The sequence below is a fragment of the Armigeres subalbatus genome, chromosome 2 (genome assembly GCF_024139115.2).
Source record: "Armigeres subalbatus isolate Guangzhou_Male chromosome 2, GZ_Asu_2, whole genome shotgun sequence".
NCBI classification, from domain to species: domain Eukaryota; kingdom Metazoa; phylum Arthropoda; class Insecta; order Diptera; family Culicidae; genus Armigeres; species Armigeres subalbatus.
The window spans coordinates 353,164,009-353,176,466 of NC_085140.1; the positions used below are offsets into that span (position 1 = coordinate 353,164,009).

General features: G+C 38.7%; 1 protein-coding gene across 1 annotated transcript in view; it reads right to left on the bottom strand.

Moving 5' to 3' along the window:
* The window catches only part of LOC134217093 (fez family zinc finger protein 1), a 172,654-nt gene that overhangs the window by 106,382 nt on the left and 53,814 nt on the right, over positions 1 to 12,458 (bottom strand). The window contains exon 2 of the mRNA XM_062695856.1: positions 12,177 to 12,341. Coding sequence (XP_062551840.1) covers positions 12,177 to 12,341 — 165 coding nt within the window. The remainder of the gene's footprint in view (positions 1 to 12,176; positions 12,342 to 12,458) is intronic.

The following is a 12,458-nucleotide window of genomic DNA, read 5'->3' on the forward strand; positions in this document are numbered from 1 at the left end:
TAGATTGGATTTGAATTAGATTTGGGTTTGAATTTGATTTGGGTTTGAATTGGATTTGATTGGTATTGGATTGTCTTGTCTTAGCAAATGCACAGCCAGTATTGAAAAGCATCCCGGCAATGTCGGTTGTATTTCCGAGCATTTTCTTGTCTGCATTAATATTTGCAGCATATCATAAATGTGACACAAATATTAAAATGGCCAGGCCCACCGTGCAGGCTTGAAAATGGGAGATAATTCATAACTCCCTGGCAATCAGTTTATTCAACATTAAATAATATGATCAACGAAGAATTTTGAATTCACGAAAGGAAGAAACGGGGACAGTCGTACCAACAATTTTCAGGGGAAGAACAAGATTGAAAAATCGTTAGAAGTGACATAGCTAAGAGGGTTAATGTACACTCCTTGGGTCCTCGATGTCTTGGGATGGGACACAGTTTTTAGTCTAGTGCCCTGGCTTATGGCCGTTCACAAAATACGTAACGCTTAAGAGGGATTAGACGAAGCGTTACGGTTCAATTAAATCAATTAAGTTTTCTGTAGAAAAAGTGTTACGAAGAGGAGGGAACCAGTCTGAATTTGTTCGAATAAGCGTTACGTAATTTGGGCTGCAAAATGGTGGGTTGACATCAAGGAAGGAGCGCCCAACACAGAGCTCTGGTCCCCACAAGTCCCTATCTCACGTTTCTACGGGTCGTCCGATGACAAAAGACCGCCAGCTAAGGGTTGTGTACTTAGCTGGTAGTGCAGCTTGGGCACTGTTGTCCTTCTGACATCAGCTAGAGTGAGAAGGTAAGCCTCGAGCGTCTGTTCACCAGGAGGTACGACTCAAACAGCGTCTGCCCTGTACTCAGCGGCTGATTAGCGAAATGCTGTATCGCGTCAGCTATACCTAAGGTGGCAGCCCCATCATTACGCTGTAGGTAACGCGACCCCGGTAAGGTAGCTTACTGAAGCCTCTCAAATACCACGAAAAATGGAGATAGAAGAAAACGAGAACGTTATTTTTGGCAACCGACCCGGCAACGAAATAAGGACTATGATTGGAAACTCGGTACCTGGAATGTCAGGACCCTAAATGAACCTGGACGAGTGAGCCTGCTGGCTCGCGAACTGCAGAAGGTTGGAGTGAACGTGGCCGCTATTCAAGTAGTCCGATGGCCCAGATCCGGAGAACGGGAATTCCGAGCCGTGGACCCCACGACCAACACTGCATTCAAGTATAACATCTATCACAGCGGTGCACAGTGGTTAAAATCTCGAAAAACGCGATCGTCAGCTTTTTCGGTATGAAATCGTGTTATAAATGGCATAATATGTTCAGCAAGTATGTTGCATTCATCAAGGGGTATCATTTGAGAAAATTTTATTTTTGAATAATTCACCTAAAAGTGAGATAGGAATTTTATTTTTTTCAAAATTTGTTGAGCCAAAATGGCGTCTTTGGGAAAGTTGTCAGAAATAATGTACAGAAAAATTTTGTCAAAGGCACTATGGGTCTATCTATTGAAACTAACAAACTATGACTCAATTTTTGATAATAGGTCATTTAACCCCAAAAAACTGGTATACAATGAATAACTTTGCATGATCGAATTTTTGAGGTTAACAATGTTCTAGAAACTTATTCAGCACATAAAAATACAGCATTCAACTACTAAATCTTAACAATATTTTCAATTGTTAGAAGAAAATTTGAAATTTCCGAACAAAATACACATTTTTCACACCAAAATATCTCGTAAAGTGGCAAAAAGTGGCAGCCAAATCAATGCACATTCGAAATGTAAGCTTCAAAGCTTTCTATTACAAGTGGTTTTATTTGTATCTCATTGTATCCTCGTCAGATATTTGTTATTGAAAATAACTTTCTTTTAACATATTCGAGTCATTCTTTGGTACAAGATAAATATTTATAATTAAAAAAAAAAATCAAATTATTATGTCTGAAACTCGATTCATGCATATGCATATGTGATAGATTTAGTTCGAAACATGTATTGGAGGGTAACCACTTCCTTCGGTGGGGTTTCATCCTACGAAACCAGTACGCTAGACTGTTGCTTTTCCTATTAAGACGAAGGACCTCTGTCGTCCTCCGCATCTGAGCGGGTTCTGATAAAACCAAAATTTCTAGCATCAGGTATGTAGCCGAACTCTCGCAATCTATTTTTCAGAACTAATTCTTCGTAGCTTAGTAGGGAAAGCACATGTCTAGCGTATTGGTGGAATGGAACCCCACCGAAGGAAGTGGTTACCCTTAAATACATTCCCAACTAAATCTATCATATGTTTTGCATTGCATTGCAGTTGATTTTTTAATTATATATATTTATCTTGTACCAAAGAATGATTCGAACATGTCAAAAAATAGTTATTTTTCAATAACAAATATCTGACGAGGATACAATGAGATACAAATGAAACCACTTGTAATAGAAAGCTTTGAAGCTTACCTTTCAAATGTGCATTGAATTGGCTGCCACTTTTTGCCACTTTACGAGATATTTTGGTGTGAAAAATGTGTAATTTTGTTCGTAAATTTCGAATTTCCTTCTAACAATTGAAAATATTGTTATGATTTAGTAGTTGAATGCTGTATTTGTATGTACTGAATAAGTTTCTAGAACATTGTTAACCTCAAAAAGTCGACCATGCAAAGTTATTCATTGTATACCAGTTTTTAAAGGGTTAAATGACCTATTAGCTTCAATAGATAGACCCTTAGTGTCTTTCACAAAGTTTTTCTGTACATTATTTCTGACAACTTTTCCAAAGACGCCATTTGGCTCAACCAATTTTGAAAAAAATAAAATTCCTATCTCACTTTTAGATGAATTAATCAAAAATAAAAATTTCTCAAATGATACCCCTTGATGTATGCAACATACTTGCTGAACATACTATGCCATTTATAACACGATTTCATACCGAAATAGCTGACGATCACGTTTTTCGGGATTTTAACCACTGTACGGTGGTGAAAAAGCAGAGAATGGAGTTGGTTTCGTAGTGATGGGCAAGCAGCTGAAGCGAGTGATGCGGTGGAAACCCATTAGCGAACGAATCTGTGTGTTTAGGATACGGGGCAAATTCTTCAATTACAGCCTAATCAACGTTTACGCACCGACAAACGATGAATCCGACGACGTGAAGGACACGTTTTATGAATGTCTTGATAAAGCCTATGGAGAGTGCCCAAAACATGACGTGAAAATTGTTACCGTCCCATAATCGGTAGGGAGAGTCTTCACTCCGCTACCAATGACAACGGCCTACGGCTAGTAAATTTTGCTGCTGCCAGAGGGATGGCCATCAGTAGCACCTATTTTGCACGAAAGAACATCCGAAAGCACACCTGTAGACACCCAAATGGTGAAACTTGCAACCAGATAGACCATGATCTGGTGGATGGGCGCCATTTCTCGGATGTTATCGATGTGCGGACATTCAGAGGTCCGAACATTGACTCTGATCACTACCTCGTTGTCAGTAAAATTCGATCACGGTTGTCAACTGTATAGAACGAAAGATCACAGCGAACGATGCGTTACAATATCCAGCGATTGTCGGCGGAAGGAGTATCGGCTGAGTACTGCCAGAAGCTCGACGAACGGATAACTGCAATCAACGTTAGCGACGATCTTTGGGAGTCGATCCATGGAGCGGTGAACACAATAGCACGAGAAGTGGTAGGCACTGCACAGAGGCGACCCAGGACGGGTTGGTTCGATGTGGAGTGTCAGAGAGTGACAGACGAGAAGAACGTTGCCAGAAGCCGGATGTTGGTGTCGGGTACCCGATCGAATAGAGATCGATACAAGAAGGCAAGAGCAGCCGAAAAACGAACAAAAAAGAGAACGAAGAACAAGTTATTAGTGAGGCGCAGGAAAAAATGGAGCAGAACGATATGCGGTTTTATGAGTCAGTTAATGGCGTGCGGAGAAAGACAGCGCCATCTCCCGTCATGTGCAATGACCAACAAGGGAATTTGCTGACAGATAAAACCGAAGTGGCTGCCAGGTGGAAGCAACACTTCGAGACTTTGTTGAATGGAGGAAGTGACGGTGCATCGGTGAACAGAATAAATATTAGCGACGATGGACAAGCTGTGGAGTCACCTAGACTAGATGAGGTTAAAAAAAACTGTTAAATAGCTGAAAAACAATAAGGCTGCGGGGAAGGACCAGCTCCCCCTTCTCAAACATGGCAGTGAGCAGCTTTATGAAGTTCTGTACCATATTATGTCGAAAAAATGGGAAGACGAGGAAATGCCTGCTAGCTGGTTGGACGGCCTCATTTGCCGTCTCTTTAAGAAAGGGCACAGACTGGAGTGCGCCAATTACCGAGGAATAACCCTCCTTAATTCGGCCTCCTTGATTATGTCCCGTATTCTGTTCAACAGATTGAGACCGCTTGAAGAGTCCTTCGTCGGCGAATACCAAGCAGGTTTTCGTGAGGGCCGATCAACGACGGATCAAATGTTTACCCTGGGACAAATCCTTGATAAATTCCGGGAGTACAACTTGCAGACACATCATCTGTTTATTGATTTCAAGGCGGCATAAAATTCAGTAAAACGGAATGAATTATGGCAAATTATGTTTGAACATGGTTTTTCCGGTTCGTATAAAGTTGGACGGATCGAAATCAAGTGTAAGGGTTGCGGATGAAATATCGACGTCATTTGTTGCCTTAGATGGACTAAAGCAGGGTGATGCACTCTCGAATCTACTGTTCAATATAGCGCTCGAGGGAGCTATTAGGAGAGCTGGTATGCAAAGAAGCGGTACCATTATCACAAGATCGCATATGCTCCTGGGATTTGCGGACGATATCGATATTATCGGGATTGATCGCCGTGCCGTGGAAGAGGCTTTTGTGCCTTTTAAGAGGGAGACAGCGAGGATTGGACTCACGATCAATACCAGCAAAACGAAGTACATTGTCGCTGGCAATCAACGTGGGTTCATTAGTGTTGGTGGTAGCAAAATGGTGCTGGATGGTGAAAAGTTTGAAGTGGTAGAAGAATTTGTGTATTTTGGAACATTTGTGACGTGCGACAATGATGTTACCCGCGAGGTAAAAAGGCGTATTGCAGCTGCAAATAGGGATTATTACGGACTTCGTAACCAGCGTAAGTTCCGTAGTCTGCAAACGAAAACAAAACTCGCGCTGTATACTACTCTGATTCTTCCGGTGGCTTTATACGGCCATGAAACATGGACGTTAAAGGAGGCTGATCGGAGAGCTTTTAGAGTGTTTGAGCGTAAGGTGCTGCGGACAATACTCGACGGTAAACAGGAGAACGGTGTTTGGCGTCGCCGCATGAATCACGAATTGTACCAGGTGTATTACCAGATGTATTACCAGGTGTATAAAGGGCTGGATATTATTAAGCTTATTCAACACGGCAGACTACGGTGGGCTGGTCACGTTGTTCATATGCCGGAAGAACGTCAAGCGAAGATAATATTTAGTAGAGAACCCGGAAGAGGCCGCAGGCTTTGTGGAAGGCCGCGTACACGATGGTTTTTTTTGCAGTTGAAGAGGACCTGAGGTCGCTCAATGTCCAAGGCGACTGGAAGCGATTGACCCAGGATCGAGTCGAGTGGAGAAGGATACTCCATTCGGCGTAGGTTCATCGAAGTGCTGTAGCCCATCAAATATCAAGTATCAAGTATGCCAAATGACCATTACGCCAAACGGCCGTTATGACAAACGACATTATGCCAAACGACTTTATGCCAAATGCCCTACCACCGTTCTGGCTTCCACATAACAGATTTTTAGGCATTCTAACAACAACGCGCCTCCATCAAGTAAAGATAAATGCTACAGTGTTTCTCGGGAGCAATTTTACAATATTGACCAGTAGTGTAGGTAGAATTATGCTGAAATCTTAATAATTGAAGCCTCATACACGAGATAACTCGCTTGCAATTCTGCTGGAAGAACATCGCGCAAAATCGTTTCGCTCATTCGTCAAAACATGATTTCGCTCCAAAAACCCAATCGAAGCGTATTTCATGTATACGTATGGACTTATTATACATGACAAAGAAGTTTAATTCGATGAATAGCAAGAAGAAGAACACATAGAAATCATGCAATGACGCAAATCGCAAGTTGAATCATGAACGATTCTGTCGGGTTGGGTCTGACTCGCGCATGATTTGAATCGTGAATGAGATTTGATAATTTGAGTTTTTTCCAACACTCATATTGATTAGGTATATGATTCCTATTTTTTAAATTTTCAGGTCAAAACTATAAACAGTTGTTTTTAATAGAAAGGCATATAACATATTCCAATTTAATTACCCTTTGCCGTTCAGGACCAAAAGCTCAAAAAGACTCTAAAATAGCACAAATGTTATAAATTGTCGCAAACGACAAATTATCCACCTATTGATCGGTATCAAGGCATGTGCGAAGACCCGCAATCACATTACTTCGAGCAACCAACTACACAAAATCACAATAATAAACCTTAATATCACCGGCAATCACCGCAGCCCGCGGAAAGCCTCACCACAAATCACAAGATAACGTTAAATCGCGCCATCGTCATCGTCCCAACTCGCAATGCCCACCAAAATATGTCATATGTAGGCACACAGATATCGGCTTCCACAGTAATCTGATAACGGACCGACGGGATTCATACGGGGCGCGATGTAAGCTCGATTGGTTCAATCGGCTCAATATTGGCATTTGGTTCTAATTCGATTGCTGCCGACCCTCCCGTTCGGCTGTCCCTCCGTTCCTGCCACCTTGTTATCATTATCACAGAACGGACGAAGCAGGCAAACCGTGAAAGCTGAGATTGAATTGCGCCGGTACGGGCGACGGCAGCCAAAGCGAGACAGCAGGTAATCAGCGACGAGGACGCAATCACAAAAATGGGAAAGGTGTCACTTTTATTGCCCCTCATTGGTCTTAGATAACGCACCAACAACCGCTCGCTCGCCCCAGGGCCCGTTCCGATGCGGCTGCTCAGATTGACGGATGGCTGAACTATATTCGTTAGAAGGAACATGTTGGAATCATTCTTAAAAAGTCAAATATCAAATATGGCTGAAAAAGAATTGTGTTGGAATAGAAATAAAGGTTAAACAAACTATGCATAGGAGAAACTGGACACACATGATCCCCACTTTTTGTTTAGCATATTTCTCGGTGTAACATGCACAGATTTGCACGCTTCTTGATGGACTTGATAAAGAATTTAATAAGCTATTCAAAAACGTCATTGGAAGCAATTATTTGTTCATGAAAGTTATCAAAAAATCGATTTTGCTGAAAGATAGAAAATTTGGCATTTTCAAAACTTGCGGGAGACTTGATCCCCATATAGGGGGAAATTGATCCCGTTATGAGCTGAACATGTTTAGGTTCTTTCAAGTCTAATGAAAGGACGCATTGGTCTAGCCTCAAATCTTAGCAATTCTTCATAGTCTGTCGTAATAGCAGTCGTGCAAAAATTAAATAATGTTGGTTTTAAAAAAGGCAAGTATTTTGGTTCTCGAATAGAGTAATAGTGACAGATAGAATGTCCGCTATAGCAACAAAATTGGCATAGTGATGATGATTCATCTGCAAACCATTCACTCCATTAAAGGACAGTGGTCATATCACGACAACCATGATGTGCTCAAGAGGATCTCGTTTTGTGATTGATACAATTATGATTCCAAAAATGGTTGATCGATACATAAATATATCTTTGTAATTTTAGAATCTAATTTTTTTTTAAATGTCTGAAAATTGGCCACACTGCGAATGCCATGGCCCATGGTAAATATCCCTGAGTACCTGTTTTGAGATCAATAAAAAACTTGTGATATATCGAGATCGCCAGACTATTTACTACCAATACCACAACCGTGATCATACCAGGATGGTGACTTCATACATCAATATGGAACTGTCACGCATCATCATTTTTGTAGTATGTGTTATTATTACACAAATGCGATTTCTCTTAAACAACTGACTAAAAGTTGTTGAATGTGCCTATTATTGAAAAAATCTTTAAGAAGATTTACAAATAAATGGTGATTGTAGGCAACCTTCTCTACAACCAACCAACGGAAAGAATTTAGTACCAGATCGTACAACACTGATTTTAATCCCTGTGATTTGTTGAGTATTTTCAAGGCCTAATTTACACACCTTTTCATATAAAATAATGTTAAAATGCATTTAATAAAACTTATCAGAAATAAGTACGTTCAATTACATTTTGTTCTGGTTAATGAAATAAGGCTGTTGAGAAATTCAAATTGCGCTTGTATCGTCTGATTGACAAAATTAAAGAGAAATTAAATTTATTTATACTTTTTAACTAGAAAAGAATTTGAACAGATCAATTAGTTACATACAATACAATAATATGCAACGGTATACAACAAACGCCTTAATATATGCAATTTCGGGATCAAGTGTGTCCAAACTGTGGGGGATCAAGTGTGTCCATGTTGAGTATTTATCTTGTTTTGTTTTTAGAATTCAATGGAAAATAAGCAATAGTTAATTGAATGAATTTATTCAATTCTACAACAATAAAACTTTGTCCGGTAAAAATTTGGTACGTTTTGGTTGAACATGACGAATTTCGCGCCAACTCAACCAGCGGTTGGCAGCACCATCTCAGAATCGAATGAAACTTGGTGGGCATAAAGATATGGTATTTCTAAGCCACTCTGCATACTTAGTTTTTCAAAAATTGTCAAGAGTAACATTTGATGAGGGCCTAATTTTTTTTCATGTTTTTTTTATAAATCGATGTAACTCTAAAATGACAAGACCTACAAAAAAGTGTTGTATGGCGGACTGTCGTGAAATTCCCAGAAGTTTTTTGGAAAAATATCCAAAAAATAAAATACTGATTTCTACACTAAAAATAATTAGTTTTAAAAATTAAAATCGATATTACAAAAAAACCTCATCTCAGAAATCGATGAAATTTTTTCTGCAGATAGGTATTTTAATTATCTAACTTTTCTGGGAATAATGTTCCTGTGACATATTTAAGGAAAAAAAGTTTTTCTAACAAAAACTTTTTTCATGTCCATATTGAGTGAAAATTTATCAGCGTGTTTTATGCCTACAGTGCCAATTATAGGTTCAGCAGCCTATCATCAACCAACGACACATTTTGGAAGTATAAAAAAATGTTTAGGAAGCAATTTAGCATAATCTAACATTAATGTGGACCAACATTTGGAAAGGGCGTATATTTTCTTAGATTGTTTATATCAATGTTGCACACAAATGACCAGATTTACAAAATTGTGATGTTTGATGGACTATTGTAAATTTGTCTGAACTATGAAGTCTGAAACATAAAAGAGCGTTTCGTTCACCGAGAAAATAAATTAATGAATGTAAAGATTAAAATTGGTTTAGCAAAAATAAAAATTGGAGGTCGATTTTTTTATCAGATAAACATTTTGATTCCAAACGATGAAGCTCGGTAGGTAATTTCATTAGGGGGATTTCCGGTAAACGCACATTTAAAGAATAATAAATTTTCGCATTTTTTAAATTTTTTCTTCAATTTTATTTGTTTAATTTAATTTGTAAACTTAGTCGAACAATTCAAAGACTTTTGGGTCTTCATCTGAGTTGGAATATTTTTAGCCAGGATTTTATTATGAGCGATTGGTATAAAAGAATGAAGCTTTTGTGTGCTTGTTGAGTACCGTCGTCGGGGGTGACAATCGGTCAAATGGGGGTGAGAATGGGTCACTGTTTCAACTACTTAGAATGCTTGCAGAATGAATGTATCTGAGGACAAGAAGACAAAAATATAAGAGACCTTTTTGAACGATTTTGCTCTACGCCCTCCATGCTCGCGGTGAGAACGATGACCCATTCTCACCCCCAGACCCATTGCCACCCCCGATGGCGATATTGCTCATTCGTGATATAACAGAAATGTAATATAGTGATATTTTTGTTTGATTGAAAACGTGCCCATTCGCCCGTTCGTACAACTCCCGAAGAGTCTTGATAGTATTTCCATACTCTTTGGCAAGAGTTGCTCGTTTTGCATTCGTTTGAAAGTGCCACCAATAGCTTCTCAAGGGCCTTTTCCGTGCGATGTTGTAAAAAAGTGCCATTCTGCTTCTAAGCCATGTTTTGAATTTAAATTACACAGACTTGCAAAGTTCCTTTTATTTTTATAATGTGCTGCAGCTCACCCAAACACAAAAGTAATTTTTGTAAAATCGATCGACTGTATCAAAAAGTCAATTAATTTTGAAATGAATAAGTGAACTGCTTTTGTGTCATGGGTCATTACTTCTGATTAATAAAGCTAACGTTTTCTAATTAACCGTTTCTTTTAAAGTAAACTTCGAATTGCTGTATTGTTGCCTGCGAATTATTCCAACCTTGAGCAGCATTTTGGATAATGAATGGATAATTTTCAGATAAATCTAACAGTACAAGTGTTTTGTTGTTTGCAAATAATGTCATAAGTTATAAGTTTATCAATTTTTTCAATAAAATACGATACAAAATCATCTACAGGCTTTATAACGGTTTCTAAATTACACCGTTCAGTGGTTAGCCTTTGCTGAAAAACAACATCTTCTTTTCCACTATTACAATTAAATTTCACTTCAGTTTCGCTTCGGCAACATTGCCCGTTTCCAAAGTAATTATTTTTTTGTAATAGTTTTTTAGTTACTTCGATACAAAAAGTCAAATAAAACATAGACCCTTTTCAAATGTTGGTCCACAATTATGTTATATTATGCTAAATTGCTTCCCAAACAAATGTTTATACGTCCAAAATGTGTCGTTGGTTGATTATAGGGTGCTGAACCTATAATTGGCGCTGTAGGCATAAAACACGCTGATAAATTTTCACTCAATATGGACATGAAAAAAGTTTTTGTTAGAAAAACTTTTTTTCCTTAAATATGTCACAGGAATATTATTCCCAGAAAAGTTAGATAATTGAAATACCTATCTGCAGAAAAAAATCATCGATTTCTGAGATGAGGTTTTTTTGTAATATCGATTTTAATTTTTAAAACAAATTTTTTTCAGTGTAGAAATCGGTATTTTACTTTTTGGATATTTTTCCAAAAAACTTCTGGGAATTTCACGACAGTCCGGTTTTGTAGGTCTTGTCATTTTAGAGTTACATCGATTTATAAAAAATCCATGAAATAAAATTAGGCCCTTATCAAATGTTACTCTTGACAATTTTTGAAAAACTAAGTATGCAGAGTGGCTTAGAAATACCATATCTTTATGCCCACCAAGTTTCATTCGATTCTGAGATGGTGCTGCCAGCCCCATAGAAGGGTTGGCGCGAAATTCGTCACATATTAAAAGTTATTAAACTTTTCTCTTCTGAAGAAAAAAAGGATTGAGAATGCTCAAATAATAAAACCTCTCTAAAACCCATATACATAAAGTAACTAATATCAAATGTTACTCAGATTCAATTATATATCTAACGGATCCGTTTGCACATATTACTGGTATAAAAATGTGATTAGTTTTCGAGAAAACAGGGGGGGGGGGTCATGTGTCCCCGGGGATCATGTGTGTCCAGTTTCCCCTATTTCTATATTTCTATTACAACAAGTAGTACCGAATAAATTACAAAATTCAAAATAATAGAGATTTCAAATCTTTTCGAATATAATATCTCCGAACTCTTACCTATACTGAAAATATCAACTATATTACGGTGCTTTCAATGTACTGCCCTTTTGTAAATCGGTAGGCCCCGAAAATCAAACGGCTAAAAAGGCGCATTTTATGGGTGTTTGTCAAACCGAACCGAACAGCCGTACTGTTTTTCCGATGATGGGTTATGGGCCCTACCGGTCTGACGAATTCCGGTTCTTATCAGCCCGAAACATTCGGAGGAAACCCCGGTGGCTGGTTGGATGAGCTGCAAAACAGCGCATCGTCGAGGTAAGGTCGTTAGGCTGGATGGGACATAGGTACCTATGCTTCGATAAGATAACGATTTTCTGGCATTCGCCATCGCACGGGGTTCGATGTTCAAAAAAGCAAATTTCCCAAATCAAAGCCAGTCTTTTTTTGGAGGACTTAAATGTGTGTGGATTTGGGGACTAAACTACCACAGTGTGGATGGGTATTTAAATCAATATGTCTTTTACGGAATGATGGCTTACCTCTGTTGATTTTTTGCACGTCTATAACGTCATCGTAACTGTTGCTGGTGGATGAGTTGGTGCCGTTGGGAAGCCGAGAAACTGACGCTGGGTGCAGTAACCGTCGGTAGTGATTTACCAGTAGTTCGTTGTTGATAAGAAGGGGTGACAGACCGTTGGATGAAACTGAAAGAATGAGATAAATAATACATGTTAATACTTTACTGAAGAAAGGCGAGGGACACAAAAATAGTCGTAAAATGTTTTCTGAAGTCGGATTTACTTCAAATATTTTGAAGCTTA